Raw genomic sequence first — 24,023 nt, forward strand, 5'->3', positions numbered from 1 at the left:
AAGTGCTGTTTATCTGATGGGGACAGTTTTGGTGGTCTACCACGTCTTAAATGGTAGTTAGGAGCCCCATTTTTTGGAACTTCAGACAGTTTTGGAAATGAAATAAATGAAGGGTGGCCTCTGACATGTGACCATCAGCTATGGAACCTGCCATTAATAACATTATCATTTTCATTATTGTTGTTATTGTGTTACCTCTGTTTGTGTTTGTGTAGAGGAGTTCAATGATAAAATCCTGTGTCCTGAGCTGAGTGACTCTGAGATGGAGCAACTGCATGACGAGGTGCAGACCATCTATAAGACATATTGTCTGGAGGAAAGCATTGACAAGATCAGCTTTGATCCCTTTATCATCGAGGAAATCCGCAGCAGTGAGTGTTGTTTAATTTCCATGCCACTTTGCTTTGTGCACCTTCAATGATTTGGTTTTAACTGCAAAATCTATAAACCACATGGTAGATTGCTGTGATCCTCCAGAGATAGCTTTACCTGATTGTTGTGAAACTTGTATTTACTGTCATCAGCCAAGACCTAGGGCTGATTCAGAGATACTTCTACTTTGTGCCATGAGCACTGCGAGACGTATTGATTTTCATTTCAGTGCTAATGTTAAAGGGTCAGCTGTTTCACACAGGCTGTGCAAGCTGAGCAGTAGAATGTCCCACTGAAGTGGGCCAGTATTTAGAGAATAGATGGGAGCTGATTTTTTTCCCCTCATGCAGCAAAATAGATAAGCCACGAAAAGCAATGAAAATGAAAGAGAAACGTAAATAAAAATGTTAAAAAAAACTCAATTCTTTAAAATTTTTATTAATTCATGAACATAATCCGATTTCTCAATTGTTCTAGCAGGCATGAAAGTATCACCTGGTCAGCAATCAGAATAGAGGCTAAACAAATGTGTCAAGCTCTTTTACAAATTGTTTTGTTAAGCAGAGTGTCAAATCAAATGACTGTGGTCTAGACGCGCTTGCACTTGATGACATCTGTGGTCATGAGTTTGCAATAAGAGAAAACTATACCACCACTGTTAAAAAAAAACAAACAAAAAAAACCACGTCTATCCCAAGTTTGCCTTACTGCAGCAGTGTTCTATGGACATGACATCAAAACAACATACTGCATACCAACAGCAAAATCTCATTCCAGCTATGAATTGTGGGATTGCTATGTATTGCCTCGGGGCAGATTCAGCATGTCTTGAAATCATTGTGTCTCCAAAGAATGTTAAGCTGTAGAATGGCTTCAGCATATGGCTAAAAGCCAGGGCATCTTCCAAAAACTCAAATGAGAAGCAGGCTGTTCAAAAAAAGAATCCCACAAAAGGAATGGTCCAAAATAATTCCTGACTGCGGTCCTTATAATAAATGTAAGGATGGTGTGTACTGCAGGCAGGTCAGACTAGGGCCCACACTCTGTGATTATGCAAACATGCTGCTGTAACACACAATGCTGGACTGAATATGGACGTCTCTGTAAAAAATCTGTACAGGAGTCAGCATGTGTTGCTCCAGTGTGTCTAGATCTTTCAGTGGGGATGGTTACTTCACAGATGTAGTTACCATGGGTATGAATACGCTCCATACCATGACAGACCCTGGCACTTTACACTGGCAACAATCTGGATACTTTTCTTCTTTGACCCAGAAAACATTTCCATAAACAATCTGAAAGGTCGACTCATCAGACTACAGTACACTTTTCCACTGTGTGTCACTGTCCCAACTTTTGGGAATGTGCTGAAGCCATCAAATTAAGAACAAGTGTACTTTTTTTTTTCAGAAAACAATGAAGTTGAGGGTAAAATGTTCAAGATCTTGGGAAGTTTTTTTAAACTCAAGTGTATGATGAGTCTTTATGTTCCTTTCCTTTAGTTGCAGAGGGCCCATACACAGGCGTGGTGAAGCTGCAGCAGATGTGTTGTCTCTTTGAGGCCTATGAACATGTCCTGTCACTGCTGGAGAATGTCTTCACCCCATTGTTCTGCCACAGTGATGAGGTATTGCACTACATGTTTACTCACATCCCTGACTTACTCAAATGTCTATTCTAGGACATTTTACTCCAATAACAGTAATTGCTTAAATAACAGTGACAAGGCCAACCAAGACTGTCCTCAGCACTGTTCACTTTAATAACAGTGGTGAGATCATCCACAAGACTCAAGTAACTCTGGAAACATAAGAGTGCTATAAAATGTACAATAAAGTGAGTGTCAGAGTAAAACAGATGTTAAGTTATGGAAAATCCTCAATGACGAAATATTAAATCAATTTTTCCATTATTCCATGTCCATTCTTTGCCTTTATTACACCTTCCATTCTTTTCTTCCATTCCGTTCCATTTTTCTGAGAATACCAGAAGCTTCTTTGTTAACTTTTTCTTTAAAATTATATCTTTACAGGAGAAGGAAAAACATTCTTTACTTTTAATGTTAGTCAATGGAAGCAGCCTTTTTACAAGTGTTTTTGGGCCATTTCTTTTGGTTCATTTGCCATGAAATTTGCACACAATGTAAAGGACAACAAGTATTTTCAAATTACGTCAGAAACTGAAAAACAGCAAAAAGAGAGATACGAGGTTTTGTTCCCACAACAGTGATTTGCAAAGAGGGTGGAACAAGAGGGCTTCTTGGCAGTTACACTTTCTTTCAACTTGTACTTAATGGTGGTTTGGAAGGGAAATGAAAGGTGGTCTCAGATTTTGCGCAGTACTCTATGTAAACTAGCAATAAAAATACTTCCTACAAATATTATTACTGTTTTTGAGAACAAACTCAAACAAACTTTTTTTTTTTGTTGCACATCTCACTCTTTCTCCACAGTATTTCAGATACCTGCTGTGTGGGGCTGAATCTCCTGCCAGGAATGCTAAACTAAACCGGTAAGTTTCCTGTGTGTGTGTGTGTGTGTCCATTCACACTGTAATAATACTGCTTACACATATTTTTGTTCAAACATTTAGATGGGAAGCTATTAGAAATTACAGTCCCACTCAGTTCAGTCCAATTGCTTGGAATATAAGACATATAGCGTAACTTTCTTGTTATAAATTTGTTGACCCACCCATTTTTGTACTTTATACTCGTGTTCTTTCATAGCATTGATTACAGAATGTGGGTAAAAATTCAATTCAAGGGGTTCCTGAGTGGCACAACTGTTTTAAATGTTGGGCTGGAGTCCTAGAAAGCATAGCTGGCCTCACTTTAGTGGTCGGATGGTCCTCCCTCTCCACTATTAGCAAGTCCAGGCTAGCTGACAAAAAAGAATTATCAGATAGTGTTGTCCACCAAGTTGAGCTGTCCAATGAGATTGCATTGGCCACAATTCAGTTGCGGAGAAAAGTGGATAAGCATTAGCATTAGTGCTAACTAATTTGTCATGGTGCCAAATTTGTCATTGTTTCTGACCTGCTTCATTTTATTAGCTAAAACAACACCGTCCAGTTTGGTGGCATAGCATTTTAAACTGGAAACTCTAGACAAAGAACACCACAATTTCTCAATAGGTTGAAAATATTTTAGCAACATTCTATAAAGCTGTATAACAGCAATTTCTATGAAAAAACACACGTTATTTTGCCCAAAGTATTCACTCGTCTACCCTCGCACGCATACAAAGCTGAGTGACATCCCGTTCTTATTCCATAGGGTTTAATATGATGTAGGCCCACCCTTTGCAGCTATAAGGGCTTGTTGGATGAGAAGGCCTCGTTCACAGTTTCCACTCTAATTCATCCCAAAGGTGTTCTGTCGGGTTGAGGTCAGGACTCAGGCCAATCAAGTTCTTCCATACCAAACTCGGTCATCCATGTCTTTATTGACCTTGCTTTGTGCACTGGTGCACAGTCAATCCGAACTGTTCCCACAAAGTTGGGAGCATGAAATTGTCCAAAATCTCTTGGTCTGCTGAAGCATTAAGAGCTCCTCTCACTGGAACTAAGGGGCTGAACCCAACTCCTGAAAAACAACCCCACACCACCCCCCTCCACCAAACTTTACACTTGGCACAATGCAGTCAGACAAGTACCGTTCTCCTGGCAACCGGCAAACCCAGACTCATCCATGGGATTGCCAGATGGAGAAGCGTGATTCGTCACTCCAGAGAACACGTCTCCACTGCTCTAGAGTCCAGTGGCGGCGCTTGGTGATGTAAGGCTTGGATGCAGCTGCTCGGCCATGGAAACCTCTCTACACTGTTCTTGAGCTAATTTGAAGGCCACATGAAGTCTGGAGGTCTGTCGATTCCACTTTGTTGTAATAGCACTGACAGTCGAGTGTGGAATATTTAGTAGCGATGAAATTTCACGACTGGACTTGTTGCACAGGTGGCATCCTATCACAGTACCATGCTGGAATTCACTGAGTTCCTGAGAGCGACCCATTCTTTCACTAATGTTTGTAGAAGCAGTCTGCAGGCCTAGGTGCTTGGTTTTATAAACCTGTGGCCATGGAAATGACTCAAACACCTGAATTCAACAATCTGGATGGGTGAGTGAATACTTTTGGCAGTATAGTGTATAATGGTCATCCTTTAAAGTCTGGATTACTGACGTATTTGAAAGCCAACACAGGTTTCTTTGTGTGGCCATTTCTAATGAACTCCTGGAAGTGAGGGAGAAAACAAAGCATGAAAGAGTGTTTGTCTGTGGAGAGTAACTCCATTGTGCCTGTTATTCCAGGAATTTGAGTTTGGATGATTTAAGGTAAGTTCATCAGCATGCTTACAGTCCAGCGTGATGTGTGAGCCTTTCATCCACTGCATGCAAACCGCACTAGCCTGAATGCAGTTTAAGTGCCTGTATACCACATATGAGCACAGTTAAAGAGCTATACATTTTTAGTAAAGTCGTTTATTTTCAATAAAAAGAGGCTGGAGTGAGCATTAATGTAATCGAATTCAGATGTTTCTTGTGGAGTTTGCTAACTTTACCCATTTAACACACGTAGGAATGCATGATAGTGTAGTCTAGATTCAGACAGTCTGAATTTACATAAGTAGAACATGTTTGTCCTGCTCTGTGTAAAGCTTAGAGTGTAGTTTTTATACATTTATGCATGTATTTTGTTGGAATTAGCTTTGGTCTCATGTGAAGTAGCGTCCTTTGGACCTTTCGACATCTAGCCACCTGCTCATTTACAGCAGCAGTCAAATGTTTGTACATACAGAGCCCCCAGAGCAGCATTTGGAAATTTCTGCCACACTTAAAAATTGTTTTTAATTGATTGTGTTAAAAATAAGGGGCTAAAAATATGCAAATTTCATAATGCAATGCATTTTTGATGGTAGAAAAGAAATATAATATAACATCTATTTATTTACTTATTTGATAATTCCAAAAATGTCCTCTTTCAGAATGGACACTAGTGCTTGTTGAAAAAATAATTGGCGTATATTTAAATACAAAGTTACAAAAACAGTATGTTTACCAGACACATAAGTGAAAAAAGTGGATTATGAGCTTTACAAGTTTATTTACAATCTGATCTTTTGTTCCCATACAAAATGTAACTCTTAACTGTTGGCTGAAATGAGAACGAGAGGAGATTTCTAATGTGGCTCACTCACTCCCTGCAAACTGTGGATTTCATGATTCTCTGTTAGTGGTGGAAGTTGGAAGCTATAAACATTCGTGTGGAATTATTTGTCTTGGCAATTGGTGGCTGCTTGAATCCTATGGAGAGAAGTAGTTGCTACTTGTGTTTTTCTCTCACTCTGGTAGCTGAGAAATTTGGGTGATGTCATATAATATGGGTGAGCATATCTGAGGTATCAGCATAGCTGTTTGACACTCGCACTATGGCACTCTCGCCATTCAGTTTATTATGTAGTCATTATTGTGCTTGACTGCAAATCCAAATTTTTCCCACACGGGAGATAAATGTGTATTGGGTGACTTAAGTTGCTCTCTCCACTTGCCATTTCAAATAGCTTTGCCAAGCTGTTTGTCAATCAGTTAGCTTCATACCTGCCTGCTTCTTTTAGGATTTTTTTTCAGGCACCAGAATGTAACCGCTGCGGCATTTAAGGTGAAATGGAAAATTCGAATAAGGAGCTGGCAAATAGCATACTAATAGCATTCCTACCAAGATAGGAAAACCAAGATTTGTTGACATTGATGGTTGATATTTTTAAGGAATTGATGTAACTTGATTGATTGATTCACATTGTCTTGCATCACACCATGTCCCATGCAAGGAAACAAAGACTGCTTTTCTGCTGTAGGGCTGAACAGTTCTGAACACGGAAGGTAACCGCTCCAGTAGCATTTGCACACTGACATGGTTCGACACAAGTCTAACACACCCTGCTCTGCGCAGTTTCCTTGATACTGTTGATTATGCAAGGTCAAGGCCACAGAATCATTCGCTGCGATGACTTAATGATGTCACAGAACAGGTTTGACTGTAGCTAACAGAAGCTGGGATGACTTGATGATGTCACAGAACAGGTTGGACTGTGGCTAACAGAAGCTGGGATGGCTTGATGATGTCACAGGTTTGATTGTGGCTCACAGAAGCTGGGATGACTTGATGTCACAGGTTTGATTGTGGCTCACAGAAGCTGGGATGACTTGATGATGTCACAGAACAGGTTTGATTGTGGCTAACAGAAGCTGGGATGGCTTGATGATGTCACAGAACAGGTTGGACTGTGGCTAACAGAAGCTGGGATGGCTTGATGATGTCACAGGTTTGATTGTGGCTCACAGAAGCTGGGATGACTTGATGATGTCACAGAACAGGTTTGATTGTGGCTCACAGAAGCTGGGATTGCTTGATGATGTCACAGGTTTGATTGTGGCTAACAGAAGCTGGGATTGCTTGATGATGTCACAGATTTGATTGTGGCTAACAGAAGCTGGGATTGCTTGATGATGTCACAGATTTGATTGTGGCTAACAGAAGCTACGTTGACGGTAGTTTAGTTCATAGTGACTCAAATCTGAGATCAAGCAGCTGGTTTTAAAGGGACAGGAAGCCAAAATTCAACCTCTTAGCAAACATAATGATAGCTAGATTCTTTCTCCTTGTTAGCAGCACTCCTAAATCAGCTTAAGTTAGTGGGCTTTGGATTCACACAGTGCCACATACTACAGTGCAGGTTTGATTGTGATACAGGCAGAGACAATGAAACAGCAAAAGTGACTCATGTTAGAGTGACAGAAAGCTGAAATCTAACCTATTCTGTGATGTTTGACGCTGTACCCTCCTGGACTAAGCTAACACTTGCTTAATAAATAGCTGCAAGGGTGCAAAAATAAGAGTTAGAGGATAAAGACTCCTGTCTGAGAACACAAATTCAAGTGGCTGCTGTCTCTGTGTCTCTGGGTGTGTAGCTGTTAGTCACTGTCCTATGTAGTTTTTCTTCAGAATTTCCTGGTACTGATTTAGCAGTACAGCAAATGGAAAAAGAGTCCCCACCAGCATGGAACGGCATGATATGGCCATGGGAGCCATTTGGCTTTGTAGTGGAAAAGAGTCCAAAATATCAAATGTCATTTATTTTGAATTGAGCACACTGGCAAAGGATCGTTATCATTTGAGCAGTTTCTTTGCAGGCTTTTTCAGGTTTGCATCCAAAATGTCTTTGTACACTTCTGAGTGTATGATCCAATCAATAGGCACAAGCCCACAGAAAAACATCAGAGTGTCAAGATTGGACTCAGCTATATATTTGCTGTGCACCATCCAGTTATTAGCCAATGCACTCCCAAATTAAAGCCAAGTGTTCATTTTACACACTGTCATTTAATTTTAATGGATTAGAAAATTTAAAACTGGTGAAAATGCATTTAGTAGAGTTTGTAGATGTGATGTTAAGATCATGGTGTCAGGGTTGATTTACACATAATTGTGTTATTAAAAAACACTATTTCAATAAAAGTGAAAGTATCAAGACATTACAGTAAGAAATAGATGTCTTGCAGGCCAAACGTGCATACTGCTGGCACAAAGTCACACTTCCAAATGGAGTGGACTTCCATAAAAGACAGGATCATAGATGAAATGATAGAAATTGCAAGTAAAGAGCATACAAAATAATGACTGTGTGGTAGTTTCTAATGTTACTCAGGTAATCCTCGGATCGGTTTGGACTATAGGAAAAATGTGATTGCTGGAAGCTGAGTAAAACATCCTCTCAGAGAACTGTTTTGTTCTCCAGTATATTTCAGAGCCAGTGTTGACCAAAAATTTACCCTGTAAAGCAAACCAATCTGGTTGTTTATTTAGTGTCTGCAGAGCACATTTGTTCTTTAATTATGACGCCTTTATGTAGCTAATGAGGTCTCCAGAGCGATAGAGGTGATATGATGGCCAATAAAATCTTACAATGAAAAATGAGCAAAACGTGGTCTTCCTTCTAGTCTCACTTGTCTTTCTCATCATCCATCGCTGCCCATGTGTCCTGGACTTTAAATATCCACACCTCCATCTAGCTCAGACTCCACTCCTCCAGGATGGGCTGATAATATTATTAGCCACAGGCCTCTGTCCATCAACACGAAACCCCCACCCCCATCAGGTTCCCCATCTATCAAATCCATCCTGACCCTGCGGCCCAGAATTCTAAAGTCCCTCCCCACCTCAACAAAGTGAGTCAGGCTGCCTGTGTGTGCAGTGGCTCTTTAAAAAAATAAATAAAAAGCCCTCCAGCACTGATCTGAGACCAGCGGACCATCCTGCTTTAGAGTCTTTACCCAAAAATGCAAGCGAATGGAAACATATGCTAATTTCTATCCGTTATAAGCAGGATTGGCCTTGGCATTGGCATTTTTGGTTGAAGTATTTCTTTAAAGTAGATAAAGCTGAAGCTTTTTTCAGAAAGGAAGGCTGTTCAGAGGTCAGTGTGTAGGGCAAGCGTGTTCCTGGAAAGATGTATGCTCAGCATGCTTCTTTTTGGATGCCTTCCTTGCTTTGCATTTTGCGTGTATCTTTGTTTTCTCTGTACATTTGTGTGCAAGTTTTTTTGTGTGTGCTGTTGTTCCCATCACTTTATTTAAAGGCTGCCTACCTAAGAACTTTTTGATGCATGCAAAAGCACTGAATAATGCATTTACAAAGTAATACTTATTAATTCATAAACAGTTTAGGTCAGTTTTCACAAGATAGCATGATGTTTAATGAAGCAATGAGCTCCGAGTCAGGAATAACAGCCAAATCTCACAAATTTATCCCTGACCTAATGAGACCTACTAGACCTAATGAGAATAATTTTAGTTTTCTCCTCATTTCATTTCAGAAAATTGCTATTTATCTAACTTATGATACTATATATAAGCATTTAATCAATTGCTTAAGAAAACATACATTTTCATGTGCATCTCATTTTCATGAGTTGAGTATTGTCAGCTTATTTTATAGTTAATTCCATTAAAGTTAATTTTATACTCGCAAAAAATTATGTGACCAAGTGGTAACATGCATAAGAAAATAAAAGAAACCCAAGTATAGATCCCTGAGGAACACCATATTGAATGAGCTGGTTTTGGATGCTTATAAATGAAACATCTGTCACTTTAGTATATAGAATGCCATTTATTTCATAAAACATTTCCTGTCATTTTGTGACTAATGATATAAGATGTACTCAAATACATTATTTAGGTAGTGCCTGTGCATGTGTTATGAAGTCCTTAAGTAGGTATTCTTCAAAGATTGTGTTACCAAGATTTCTTCTAACTATATTTGAATGCATTTATGCATCACAAATATACTTATAACTCACTAGTAATTTGAAATTGTATAAATATAATCTTTTTTTATTTCATATTCTTGCCATTTGAGCTTCTTCTTGATTGTTTGCAGTGTTAATGTTTGTGCAAAGTGTGATAGTTTTCACTCTTTGACTGGTTTAATTCCTAAATTCATTTTTCTAAAATGTGTGTGCATGTGCAGGAACACATCTAAGCGAGGAGAGTCGTTTGGGATCAGCCGCATCGGCAGTAAGCTGAAGGGTGTGTTTAGAAGCACCACTATGGAAGGAGCCATGCTGCCCGCCTATACAATGGTCGATGGTGACGAGGATATGGTGAGACGCTCAAACACGTTATCCAGTGTTTAATATGTATCTTACATACTGCAGTGCTGTGCAAAGATCGTAGGCAGGCAGGCCTCGGCCGTGTCTTATTGCCTGTAAAAACACTATATGACTTTAGAATTAATATAAATAAACATAAATACAGTAGAATATAACAATTTTCTTGTTTCAAATAGATGTATTAATTTATTTGTTAGATTTAATTTAAGGAAGGATCGAACCAAACTGCACTCTTTAAAATCAAGATAGTTCTTGCTGAGGCTGCATAAAGGAACTGCCTTTGGTTCATTAAAGAACATTTCAGTGGACTGTTCTTTGGAGAACCATGTTTGTAAATTAGATGTTAGTGTGAAAAACATTTTGTAGAAGTTTCATAATGTTAAAATTATAGGACAAATATCTAAGTTAGAAAGTGCCCTTATGTTAAGGTCACTTTAAGCCTTGGACTACGGATGGCTGTAGCATCACCAGGGATTGAACTCACGATCTCCTGATGATAGGGCCAATGCTTACACCGTTGCGCCACTCGGGAGCCCCCACTTTAAGCCTTTTAAAAGGTTCTTCACACGGATGCTTGTGTTTTTCAAACGTGGCTCTTCAGGGTTTTTTAAAGTGTGTTTGTATTAGATGGTAATTCTAAGTGTTGAGCTTCCTCAAGGAGAGGTGTCTAAATGCTGAAACACTTCTTACACATAAAATAATAAGGTATTGTTTATTTATTTATATTTGTTCTAATGTTGGTGAGCTATGCTGCATTTTTGCCCAAGTCTTTTGCACAGTACTGTAAATGTACCAAGACTGTGTACAGAAACATCTGCATTAAGTTTGGGTTATTTAAACACTCCATTCCAAGTCCAACTGGGAAAATACACAAATCCACAAAGAGTAGTAGAAAACAGTGCCAATGTGCTGTGGGACTTGCTGACAGCACATCAGAATTTTTAAAAACCAATCGTTTCATGGAAAAATAATCAGCAGATAAATCCACAATTAAAATAATCAGTCAATCAATACACAACTACAGCAGTAAAATTGTCTTTTTACTAATTGTGAAATACTATATAATGTGAAACTGTGATGTTTTCTGAGTTACTGCATCATGCAAATCTTACACCGTTGCAATCCTACTTCAGCCTTAGTGGAGATTTGTTCTCTGGACTGATCGTTTGTCACCACAGGTATGTTTTTCACAATGGAAAATATCTAGTTCATTGCCTAAATGGTTTACCTCCTTATGTCATTTTCAGACATGTTAAAATGATGTAAAACCAGAGATTCTAGACTCTTATTTATAAAATCAACCTGGATCTCACCCTAAACATACAGTTGTTTCCTAGAGCATTACTATGAGCAATACATGACATATTCATGTGCTTGAATGAATGCTCCTCTAAAATATCCAACCCATGAAATTCTGGTCATGCTGCAGTTGTTTGCTACAGAGGTGTAATGCAGGGGAGGTTTCTTTAATTTCTTCCAGGCACTCTGGGCTTAGCGCTGTGTACAGCATTACACACCACTCAGCCATAATATGAAACAACCTCCTCCTAAACAGTCTTTCCTCCTAGTCAATTCCTATTTGTTTTACAGATCTTCTGGCCATATTACTGAAAATTCTTACCTGCTTTGTTGTCATGGAAAATTCATTTAAAACTGAAGTTAGGACAGAAGCCATTACAGAACAACAGTTCTTAAGACTATAATCTTATCGTCTTTCCAGATAAGAAAATGGTATTACAGAAACATCCCAAATTGCCAAAATATCCTAAATATTTTCTTAACTTAAAGCGACCCCAGAGCATCTTAACTTCTGTTTTAAAGAGTAACTACGTCCTAAGACCTTTTTTTCATTAACAGCTGAAATGCTCTGCTCCGTAAAAAGAAAATATAGCAGTCTTGCTTAATAAGTGAACACATCTTTCCAAACTGTAAAAATATCACTTTTATCGTGGTCATTTCCGCCTCTGCAGCTCCCCACTGAGCACTCAACAGCAAGCAACACTGGAACTATAGAAAGTGAAATGGTCCAGGAAATGTTCACTTTAAATGGCCATTGTGAACAGTGGTGTCAATCTTGGTGTACAGCCTTTCTCTGGCTTTTTTTTCTCACTTTTCGTGGTTCCAGTGTAGCTTGTGCTCACTGAGCGTTCGGTTTGTACAGGGGAACGTGAATTTGAGTGAGAATTGAATCGGCTATAACACCGGAAAGTGCAGTGAACAGCTTGCAGAACATATGGATTTGGGGTCACTGCAGCATATCCTGGCTGACCGGTAATATGTGCAGTCTGCGACTTTGATGTCAAACTGAATGAAACATATACAGTGTTCAAAGAAATCCACTTTAATCATTCAGAATTCAGTGCATCTAAGAAATAAGAACCTAGGGCTATATCGACTGATAAGATGATTAGAAGCCAGCCGATGTGGTTGTAGGGAATGTTCTACCATTTGGATGCCTCTCCTTCCTGCTGCTGATCATTTTCTGGCACTACATTAACTCTTCATACTGTTAAGACACACTGCCTAATCAGAAACACCTTCTCTTGGGGATGGGGATGGTAGTAGAGAAAAATCGTCAGCCTCGTAAGACTTTCAGTTGCATAAGTGCTGTTTGATTCTGTCACTCTCTGTATTTCCTGGTAGCTAACATACACTAGCTCTAAAAACAGCCCAAGCAGCACAGCCCAGAGAATTTGTTGAGAGGCCACTTACCACTCTGTATTGTCTTCGGGGTTTCTCAAACGCTAGAGGGCACATCCGAGCAAGTCTAAAATTAATGCGCTGATATGTAGCATTTGAGAAAAATCATAGTTTAAAAACTCTAATGTCCTGAACACAAAGCCGCATAAAACATTATAACACTTCTGCCCAAAACCTATTTGCTGTAGAAAAAAGGGAATATATAGGTAAGATTTCTTTGTTTTTTTAGTGAAATACATCCTTCTGCTTTCTAAAATTTTAAGAAAAATTCTAGGCAAGAGATTATAAACTATTTTAACTTGTCGGTTTTGGCCATTCAGCGCCTTTTACTCCCATTTATTGAGGACTGCTTTATGGGTGCCCTCTGCTGTTTAGCAGTCCTGTTTTTGATATAACGAGGGACTAGGAAGTGGCCAGACTCTTCATAAACCGGCTCTGGCCCAGACCACCCGGTTTTCCTCCAAACTCAAACGTCACTGCAGTTCACCCTGTGACCCAGAAGGATGAGTGGCTTAGTGTGTGTGTGTTTGTGTGTTTATTTATGTGTATGTGTGCACGTGCTATAGTCAGACACCACCATACATTTAATTAACTTAAAAGCTGTTACTGAGGAAAATCAATAGACAAAAAAGAAGAACTGTGAAAAGCTGAAAATGCAACCAACTTCCAAGACTGAGCTTTGGAGGTGTGGAAAAATATCCCTGCAGATTTCTTTGAAAAACTAAAAGCAAGTCTCCAGAAAAGAATGGAAGCTTTAGTAGAAGTGATAAAAAGTAAAAAAAAAAAGGATTGTATTTAGTTGTCAAGGCTTGTAGAACAATAATTTTCCAATAATGTAATAGAGTTCTTAATTGGTAATGTTATAATATTTTTACTGATAATGTAATACTTTATTATATTACTGAGAATTTAGTACAGGTTCAGGTTGACTGTAATGAACAATATTACATTATTGGATTTTATTATATTGTAGATTTAACTGACTTTTGTTTCTAGCAGTATTTGAGCTCAGGACTGGCTTTTTCTCTAAGCTATTGGTAACTTGCAAAGATACTTTCTCTAGATAGACAAAGCACTTCTTGTAAGTCGCTCTGGATAAGAGCGTCTGCTAAATGTTGTAAATGTAAGTGCAAAACTATTTTTATTTTTAACCAGGAAGAGTCTCACTGAAATTAAAACTCTTTATTGGTTTTATACATTACTGGCAAATTATTATGTTATGGGCCCACTTTAACCACTGAGGTCTTAAGAAATCTGATTGGGGTTCACCAACTCCACACCACAGGTCTTTAAAAACACACTAGAGACCTCTCAAACACCACATATGGCCCCCATTTCTTTTGGCTCATTAACTTTAAACTTGGCTTTAAGCAACCGTGGTAGTGTTCAAAATAAGTTACCCAAAGAAAATTTAAGATTAATGTGGCATAAATATAGTTATTGCTCAGAAAGTCAAGGAAAAGTCACAGAGAAGTCAATACGGCAGGTATTTGCAGTCGTTCCTTAGACTAAGAAGAGCTGACCATGAACTGCTACCATTCTTTTTAAGTCTGGGCATCCAGGCTTTATTTGGGGTTAAGATGTTTCCATAGATTTGCAGAAATGAAAACTCATCACGAGAGCTGTCAGAACATTCTTGGTTGTGCTCATGATGGCCCCATGTAGAACAATACTTTTGCAAAAGTAGATTTAAAAATGGGCAAGAGAGTCTGAGGTCAGCAACAGCTCGAGCATGTGATCAAATCTCCCATGGGGCGGTTCCTGTGGTGGTTTTGAAGTGCATTTAGGGACTGTTGATGTTGATGGGTGGGGCTTGACATTGTGTTATTTCAGGCTTTTATGTTCATAATGTGGTCGAATATGGGTGAGGAAAGAAAAGTAAAACCTTTCCTCATACTTGGTGTCTTCTGTTGTAGCCTTACAAGTATTTTGCAAGACTTTTTATATTTAGCCTCAGCTAAATATAATGTTTTGTAATCTAGGCCCAGTCCCAGTCACCTTGCGCCTTTAGAACTGAGTTACAAGGGGTAGTGGTTGAAGTGTTTCCCTATGAAATGGGACCCTCAAATAAAGAAGAACATCACTTTATTAACAAGCTCCTGGCAGTGCTCTGTAGGTGACCCTGCCAGTCTGCAGTGATATCACTTATTTCACTTATTTTTTCTTTCCTTATACAAGTGGATTAGCACCTCAGAAGTAACTTCTGAGACATGAGTAACTTAAAACCTGTTTTAACTGTATTATAATTAAATGACAGTTGGTGAGATGTGTGTGTTTCTTTGTGTGGATCAGGTGGAAGAGGCTACTGTGGTAGTGGAGGATGAATCTCCTGTACCGCTGGACGTGGTCAGCAATCTAGGAACGCAGAGGAACCTTTCAGCATGGACCATCGCCATTCCCTTTGTGGACTTCTATGAGGATGAGGCCAAAAAAGAACGCGTTCCTGTCTTCTGCATTGATGTGGAGCGCCATGACCGCCAGCATGGTGTGGGAAGAATCACTCCGCCAGAACACGTTTGATGTCTTGCTTCTTTAAGAGCTGTGAAGTTAATGTAGCAACAGACAATGGAAGGTTATGCTCTGCCAGGGTGTAGCAGTGTGAAACATGCATGACACAATCACGCTTTCCCCATAACATGCTATCTGAAATATGTGGTTCATTACACAGTGGACAAAAGTACATCAAATACCCAAGAACTTAAAAATAGTTTTCTTTCTCAAAGCCTTTTCAGATCAAGCTACATTTTACCTTTTCACAAAAATGACATGTTTATTCCATTTGAGAACTACCAGTTCACCTCAGTTCAAGTTCATCAGTACTTCTTACTGAGGTCTTATCAACTACTCATTGAGGTGTAGTTACTTCACCCATTAAAATCCCAGGCTTATTACATACAAAGGCTTATTTGTCAGTACTACAGACTTCAATGCAAACTGGCTGAGAAGTGAGTAATAAAACTGGAAAACCAGTGGGATGTGGCCATTTAAGGGGTTAGATAGTGTATTACTGCAGCTGGATTAGCTAGAAGTCAGACAGGGTCATTGTTTTTGTCTGTTTTTTTTGTAGCTGTGACAACAGCGTAGCTGAGTTTTATCAGGAGTCTCGGAGTTGTCAAACAACTTTTCTTTTTTTTTTTTACAAACAACTGCTGGACATATTTGAAATGATCCTGAATGCTCCACTGTTCCTTCTCTCTCTCTCTCTCTCTCTCTCTCTCTCTCTCTCTCTCTCTCTCTCTCTCTCTCTCTCTCTCTCTCTCTCTCTCTCTCTCTCTCTCTCTCTCTCTCTCTCTCTCTCTCTCTCTCTCTCTCTCTCTCTCTCTCTCTCGTTTTCAGCCAGTCATGAGCTGGAAACGTGGTCGATCTACAGGAGGTACCTTGAGTTTTATGTCCTGGAGTCCAAACTCACAGAATTCCATGGTACAGATTATTTTCTCTCTCTATTTCTTTATTATCTGTGCCTTCTTCTCCAGTGACATTTTTAACCTTCTTGGTATTGAATTTACATCTAATGTGTTTTTTTCATTTCTAAGAGCAATGATTTCCACTCATAGATTATACTTTGTTGGTGTGCCCAGGTATATTGAATTGAATTTTTGGAGCATTTATCTATTATTTATTTATTTTTATTTATTAGCTAAATGGAAATATATCAATATATTTTCAATTTATTATGACCCCTTAACATCTCAGGTTTATTACATACTGAGATTTTTTTATTCTGTAACTACAAGGACTTCAATGCAAACATTCACGTTTTCACGTCATTACCACAACACAAAGGGTTTTAGTCCATAGGCAGAATCTTATTTTAGTCATGCCCCTGCATTTTAGAGCAGTGAGACTGTATCCCTGTCCTCATTTTGAGCACTACAGTAACACTGGTGGTGTGTTGCTGTAGATGAGTGGATCAGACAGCAGTGCTGTATCCACACAGCATCCAGTCTATTAGACACCTCAACCTTGTTGGAGTACCTTGTAGATCTAAAGTCAGCGACAGTAGCTCATCTGTTGCTGCATAGTTTTTGTTGGTCATCCTGTACTCGTTCATCAGTGGTTACAGGATGCTGCACACCACCAGTACTACAGTGCTGAGAATGATCCACCACAATACCTGCACTGTGGTGGTTCTGTGGGGTTCCTGACCACAGAAAAACAAGGTAAAAGGGGTCTAACAAAGTATGCAGACAAACAGAAGAACTACAATCTGTTATTCTAGAACTACAGATGGCATTTATATGATAAGTGGAGCTGATAAAATGGACAGTAAGTATAGATACAAGGAAGTGTGCTTAATGAAGTGGCCAGTAATTGTATTAAAATATTTTTGTGTTTTAACAGAAATATTAGGATTATATGTGTGTACAGCTGTTCAAAGCTGTGTTTGCTAATCATATACGGTCTAGCATTTTTGACTTATGCCTAAAATGAGCTAAAACTGTCATTACTGAAACGAAAAAAATCCAAATAGTGGCAGTTTGTTGATGGAAACAAATGATGTACTCAAACAAACCGATATTTGATTGTTAGTATGATATACTTTTCACAGAAAAGTAATTGATTGAATGCTGAATCAGTGCTTTATTTGTAAATAAAAATGTCAGAAATAAAATGCTTAAAGAAAAAGTTGTTATAAATTCTCTTAAATTTTGTTCCTTTGGTCCTTCCTTTTGGAGTCTGTATCTTCCCAGTGTCTTCCTGGTAGTACCACCTGGTAGTACCACCCCTTCATGCACCAAAACATGTGAACACCCCTAGTAAAATTACATATTTTGTTGATACTGTAAGTCTCAAGTTAACACATCCTCTAAAAAATATAAAATGTGCTATAAATTTTGCGCTGACCACATTTAACGTTTTATTTTGTCCCAATATGTGAAATTCAGACAATAAACACTACTGGTGCAGTACACTAAATGTGCAGAAGTATGTTCTTTTTAGAGGATGTGTTAACTTATTTTTACCTAGAAAAACAGGTGCCTAAAGTTTTACAGACAACTATGTCTTTCAAATGTGTGGGAAACACTAAAATGTGCTGTTTTCTCTTTGACAGGTTCATTCCAAGATGCACAGCTACCGTCCAAAAGAATCATAGGGCCAAAGAATTATGAGTTCTTAAATTCCAAGCGTGGTGAATTTGAGGAGTACCTACAGGTAGCCAACTCTGTTTTCGTTTGCAAATTTTTTATGTCTGTCATGGCAACACCTGAGTATAATAGTAAAAACTAAATATTGACCTGAAGTTATGTCTCTAAGTGAGTGTCGGTGGATGCACGACAAATGTTTAGATGACTTTGACTGCATTGATTACTTATAGGGCGTGTATTTAGGCTCCCTTTGTCCAGACAAAAGCAGAAAGCGATACATTGTTGCACTGTAGTTCTGTTTTGCTTAGCTTTCACACTGAAATATTTCTGAATCTTGCTGTTCACTGTTCTGTCTGGGATCTTAGGTTTGAATTATACCTTTGTTTGCATCTGTCTTGTGATATTAGAGCAAAAAGTCCCGAGAGTCCTGTGAAATGCATTTAACAGGTTTACTACTTCTACACAACAGAGAAACTTGGATGCTTTCACATACATAAAGTCATTTATGTGTGCAGTTAAATGTGTGCATCTGGCATTTAAATGAACTGCAGAATTTGTTGTGAACGCACCCTTAGATTATAATTTAGACCAAGGGTCAGCAACACTTGGCTCTTTTACTGCCCTGTTGTGGCTCCGCAGCAGAATTTGATTTTTAGGTCAAAATAAAATAATCCTCTTTTGCAGTAAAACAAAGGTCTGCTGAACGTTCAACACAGTTTTAACAATAAATGATCTTAAACTCTGGACATAATAAAGTCTGCTAATTCACCAAACTTTAACCATGAAGGTTAGCGTGCAGACTGTTGGTCACCATAGCAACGACAATCTCGCCTAACATGTAGCTAACAGAAAAAGGCAAAGAGAGAGATTTAAGACGAACGTCAGTAGTTAGGAGATGAGCTTATTTACTTGATTTATATGCATTTATATTCAGTCTAGCTGGTTTCCTGTTATGGTTATTCCGCAGCAAGAAACTGTCAAACACTGAAAAGTCGCAAAGCTCATTGGCCACCTTAAATGGTGCCGCATTAATAAGCTGACTTCAGCCTTGTAAGATGACAAACATTGAGAAACATTTTACACTGTTCTACTTTTGTGGAAAAGTTTCCTGCCAGAGATGCGAGAAAAGTGACTAAAGTGTGTAAAGCTTAAAGCAGAGCAAAGTGAGTCTGTTTTTATATTATATTTTTTAGTCTATACTAGGACATTAGCACATACTGAGATATATTTACAGCCAAGATGGTAAAATGGACATAAAATGGTGTGGCTCCCAAGTTGGTTTGATTTTTATGAAAGGACAAAATGGCTAATAAAAAATAAATAACACTTGGGTTGAGACCCCTGGTTTAGACAAACTGTTCTAAAGGTAGTGCAGTGTAGATTGCATTGCAAAGCCATTGTTTCCTTCTTGTTCTGTTATTCTGATGATGTGTAACCATGTGTTTTGGCAGTCTTGGTGAAGAAAGATTCCATGTGTGTGTCATCTTACATCATGTTGGTTTTGCAGAACTTGCTGCGACATCCTGAGCTGAGCAACAGTCAACTTCTGGCAGATTTCCTATCTCCATACGGCATGGAGACACAGTTCCTCGACAAGATGCTGCCTGACGTCAATCTAGGCACGAGAAACTCCTCTATCGCCCACAAACACATGCTGTTTTGTACAAAAGTTTTGGCACCCCTGGTTAAGTTTAGTTGATTTTCGAATTGGTAAAAAAGTAACATAAATTCTTTCACACAGCTGTGTACACACTATGGTTCAGGTGTTTGGAAACACTGACACAAAAAAAACTAACGTTTGTTGCAGATACATGTATGAAATGATTGTCATATTATGCAAATTGTCACTGTCCAAAACAATTGTATCTCCATTTTTTGCGACTTTTAGATTTGAGCTCAACATTTACGTTCTCTTTCAATAGCTATTCATGTCAATGTAGTTTTGAGAATTGCCTGTAAATGGATATTTACAGTATTATTTCATAGCATGTACTGTTTCGTTATTCACAGGACAGTCCGTTTATATTTTGGTATCCAGTTTATGACATTTCAGTCTGCAGTGTATCAGTTACTATTTCATTACAATTTGATTCCAAACATTTAAACTGTAATGAGTAGAATATTAAGACATTCAGATATTAAGACAAAATGTTGCACAATAAAATCAAGTCATTTCAATCAAGAAATAGTATAAAATAATAATAGAGCACACCCACACCAACAGAGTGGTTCAAACACTGTTGACTCAATGTGAGTGTGAAAATCCTCTCTATCTGGTTTCAACACTACTAACTCTTAACTGAAGCTGTTACGCCTGTAATTACAGCTTTTATTGTATGTTGTAATAGCTTAGCTTTATGCACACAAATTAAGCCTGTTGAGGTTTTAACACTGTCTGTTGGGGCTTTGCTTTTTAAGTGCTTTTTATTTATTTTATTTTTATAGCCCAGACAACCAGCTTACTAACTTCATGATGGTACACGCTTATGTAGCTTATGTTTTATATGTAAACATTTCTTGTTTCTTGTATGTTTTTGGTGTACAGGAAGGATTTTTAAATCAGTACCAGGGAAACTTATCAAGGAGGTGGGTGTGTAAATATCTGTTATTATTATTATTATTATTATTATTATTATTATTATTGGTAATATTATTATTATTATTATTAACATTCCAGTTTTTCACTTTTATAAAAACATGTATTTATTTTTTTTGTTTTAATTAAAGAAATTATGATGTCATATGTGTTCAGCTGTTCAAAGCAGTGTTTGCTTGTCATGTACTGACTAATGTTTTTGATGTCTGCTCAAAAAATAGCTAAAATTGTCACTGTATTCTATAAATGACAAAAAGAATGTTCAGTCATTTCCATTGTTTTAATAACATAAACATAATTTAAGAGTAATTCAAAGTTAAAGGATTTTAGTCTAAATTAATGGTCAGTTAAAAGTTCTTTGAACCAGTTTGGAATTCACTTCACTTCTTAATGTTAACCCTAACCCTATTTAAAACCATATACAATAAGCATATACATCAGAAACTTTCATCATGCCACAATATAAATTTTTGGCCATGCATAATGTACATAGCTCCAATTATACTTTACAAAGATTAGTTTTGCTCAAATACATAAGGTGAACTTTCTTGGTGCCTGCCCTTTAACAAAATAAACCCTTGAAGAAGAGTGGGTACCAAATGAGATACCCTCGTCAGAAACTAAGGGAAATGAGAATGTAAGAAATGATACTTTACATCAAATTTTATTTTCCAAAACATGCTGAGTATGCATGGTTATCTGAAAATGGTGTCTGCCTGTAACTAAGCAATGAGCTGTTCTCTTGAGTTATGTGATGTGTTTTGTGACCATGAAGAAAGGGCAGAACCTGGAGCCATTCCTCCAGTCCTTCTTCGGCTCGTGTGAGTCTCCAAAACCCAAACCCAGCCGCCCCGAGCTCACCGTCCTCAGCCCCACCGCCGGGAACAAGAAGGTGCCTTTACTGAAGTAGAACATAGTCTTTTCACCCAGGTTTGAAATTTAAGCTAACCACATAACATATGTTTTGAAAAAGTCACTAAATTGGGATGAGTCATGGGATTGTTTTTTCCACACCCATTTTTTTCAAAACACTCTAGTGAACAACATCAAAGACCCAAAAGACAAAAACCAGCCAATTCCTGTGGGTACATAGTCGTACACATATGGTTGGGCATCCCTGGTCAATTGAAATGTTGTTGTCTATTTTTTGAGTGAAAATATGTTTGCACATTTTGAGAGAATATTTCTGCACTTATTGTGCAGTTATTGTTGATTTGCTGAATTAAAAAAATATATATAAATGTTGCCTGTGCAGAATTTAGTTTTAAGTTGTTTTGTGTTTTTTTTCCAGCATGTTAAGTAAATAGAAAATAAATAAATAGAAATTGGCCACTAAAATTAGCAAAAATTAAAAAATGTCAATTTTAAGTGTGTTTTCTGTAGAGGATGCATTAACTTTTTTCACTTCAATGAAATGTCATTTGACCAGGGATGTTTGAGCTTTTATGTATGACTGTACATATCATAATCTGTAGAATTGACATGGTTTCTGTATTTGCTCTCTAATCCTTTAGCTTCTCAATGAGCTTTACAAAAACAATGCCAACCAGCCAGACAGCATGGACAGAAGACAAAACCAGAACTACTTCATGGAGGTGATGGATCTGGAGGGTGTTTATGACTACATGATGTATGTGGGTAAGTACCAGCACCAGCCTGTCCACTAAGCGGGGCATTCACATGAATCCTTTTCAGATTCTCTAAAGCCTACTTCTTTTCTTTGTTAACTATGGAACTATACACACTGCGCCCCTCTAGCCCATGCAGTGTGCCACACTTTTAAACTACCTGACCAACACTGCTGACCAGTCGGTATTGAGGAAGGCTTATCTTTAGTCACTCATCCAGCATAGATGTTTTTGGTGTTTTTTATGATCTGGCGCTGTTCAACACTCAAGACAGTGTTATTTGTATTTAATGTTATATATGCCAGTTTCAAAATATTTCAGTTGTTTCTGTTTTTCTTACTTGCTCATATCATCTCCTTATTCCAAATTTCTGGATAATTAAATTCTTTAGATTTAACAAAGCCATTCAGAGGGGTTTGATGTGAAATGCCTTGTTGTAGTGAAAACCTTACTGACTCAGATTTTTTTTACAATTATAGGGATGGGAATGAAGAGTTACAATGGCGACAGTGCCACTATAAACATTTTATTTACTATTAAAAATATAAAATAGTGAAAACAGGAAAAAATCTCCTTTTAACAACCTTTATGCCTTTTCTGCTAAAATGGATTTTGAAAATAATTTTGACTTATTTTTTTCTAGAATAGATAGTTCCACCTCAAACCATTGTAAATTTATTTTGTTTATATTCAATAACTGAATTATGCAGAAAACAAATGTAAAATTCAGTAGAACTGTCTTTTAGGCACGAGATGTGTGCATAGTCACGTTAAAAAAGGCATCATTTAGCCCCTCCAAGTCTTTTTTTAACAGTGTACAGGAAGCTGCCTTGGGAGAATTGTAATCCTTTCCAGTTTCACCCTGCCGTATCTATGCCTGATGGTTTATAATCTGAGATCAACTGTGTCCTCTCTGTAATCCCATTCTGAACAATATGCTATTTCTGTCCTTTCTGTAATCCCATCTTGCACAGTGAGCTGTTTCTGTAGAGCATGGCTGGTACATTATATGTTGAAAAAGAGATTCCAGACAAATTCTATTATTATATTAGTTGATGCAGCTAGTTTAAGGAAACCCATCGCCAGTAAATGTACGCACATAACCCTGTGATTTCTATTGAAAAGCATTGCTGATGGAATGAGACAATGTGGAACAGCCTCAAATGAGCCTACGGTCTCCAAGGTGTCAACTAGAGGAGTATAAATTATGAGACAGACAGTTTCCTGCACATGGATTAAGTCTAGCATTAAACTAAATTGCAGTGCCAGTAATGAGACACCACTGAAAGAACTTTTTAGTCCTGATATGGGATCTGGGAAATTTAGTAGGGTTGCACCAATACCAAATCAGTATCGGCGCCGATACTGCTGCTTAACCAGCATGCTCAAAATACCAACCTGTGCATAAACTCAACAACATTTCATATCAGTTATTTAGCCTGATGTAGCAGTTATTTGGGTACAACACTAACATAAAATGCAGTGAAGCTTCATCAGTTTTCAGTATTCCTAGATTCTCAACATATGATCTTGATATTGGTATCTAACTGCATTTATTTTATAATATAGGCCATTTATGGCATCTTTTATTCCCATGTATTTGTATCATTTGAGAGCTTTATACCTTACAGTCTAAAGTTTCACAACTTAATTTGCCATTACGTCATATGCTGAAGGTTTTTAAGGTTTTTAACACAACCAACCAGTGCTTGCCCTCCAGAGGCACAAGCCTCAAATCCAAAAAAGCTAGGACAGTGTGTGAAACACAAATGAAAACCGAAAGCAGTGATTTGTAAATGCAGTCTGTATTTAAACAACAAACAGTACAATGTATGATGATAGTTAATGTTTTACCTCATCTCTTTCTGAAATTGACGCTTGCAACATGTACCAAAAAGGTTAGAGCAGAGCCAATTAAAGGCTACGAAAGTTCTGAAATGTTCAAGAAATAACTTGAAGATAAGATGCTGTC

General features: G+C 37.9%; 1 protein-coding gene across 4 annotated transcripts in view; it reads left to right on the forward strand.

The window, feature by feature from the left end:
- The window catches only part of snx14 (sorting nexin 14), a 52,374-nt gene that overhangs the window by 22,715 nt on the left and 5,636 nt on the right, over nucleotides 1-24,023 (forward strand). For 2 of the 4 annotated variants that reach the window (XM_037537453.1, XM_037537454.1), the window contains exons 14-26: nucleotides 216-371; nucleotides 1,875-1,999; nucleotides 2,825-2,883; nucleotides 4,681-4,704; nucleotides 8,440-8,595; nucleotides 9,899-10,031; nucleotides 15,033-15,225; nucleotides 16,077-16,160; nucleotides 17,794-17,894; nucleotides 19,335-19,446; nucleotides 20,373-20,413; nucleotides 21,199-21,315; nucleotides 21,938-22,061. In XM_037537453.1, the coding sequence (XP_037393350.1) occupies nucleotides 216-371; nucleotides 1,875-1,999; nucleotides 2,825-2,883; nucleotides 4,681-4,704; nucleotides 8,440-8,595; nucleotides 9,899-10,031; nucleotides 15,033-15,225; nucleotides 16,077-16,160; nucleotides 17,794-17,894; nucleotides 19,335-19,446; nucleotides 20,373-20,413; nucleotides 21,199-21,315; nucleotides 21,938-22,061 (1,425 nt within the window). The remainder of the gene's footprint in view (nucleotides 1-215; nucleotides 372-1,874; nucleotides 2,000-2,824; nucleotides 2,884-4,680; nucleotides 4,705-8,439; nucleotides 8,596-9,898; nucleotides 10,032-15,032; nucleotides 15,226-16,076; nucleotides 16,161-17,793; nucleotides 17,895-19,334; nucleotides 19,447-20,372; nucleotides 20,414-21,198; nucleotides 21,316-21,937; nucleotides 22,062-24,023) is intronic. The other 2 variants (XM_017697710.2, XM_017697711.2) reach the window with 2 other exon arrangements.

Source organism: Pygocentrus nattereri, chromosome 4, assembly GCF_015220715.1.
Source record: "Pygocentrus nattereri isolate fPygNat1 chromosome 4, fPygNat1.pri, whole genome shotgun sequence".
Taxonomy (NCBI): Eukaryota; Metazoa; Chordata; class Actinopteri; order Characiformes; family Serrasalmidae; genus Pygocentrus; species Pygocentrus nattereri.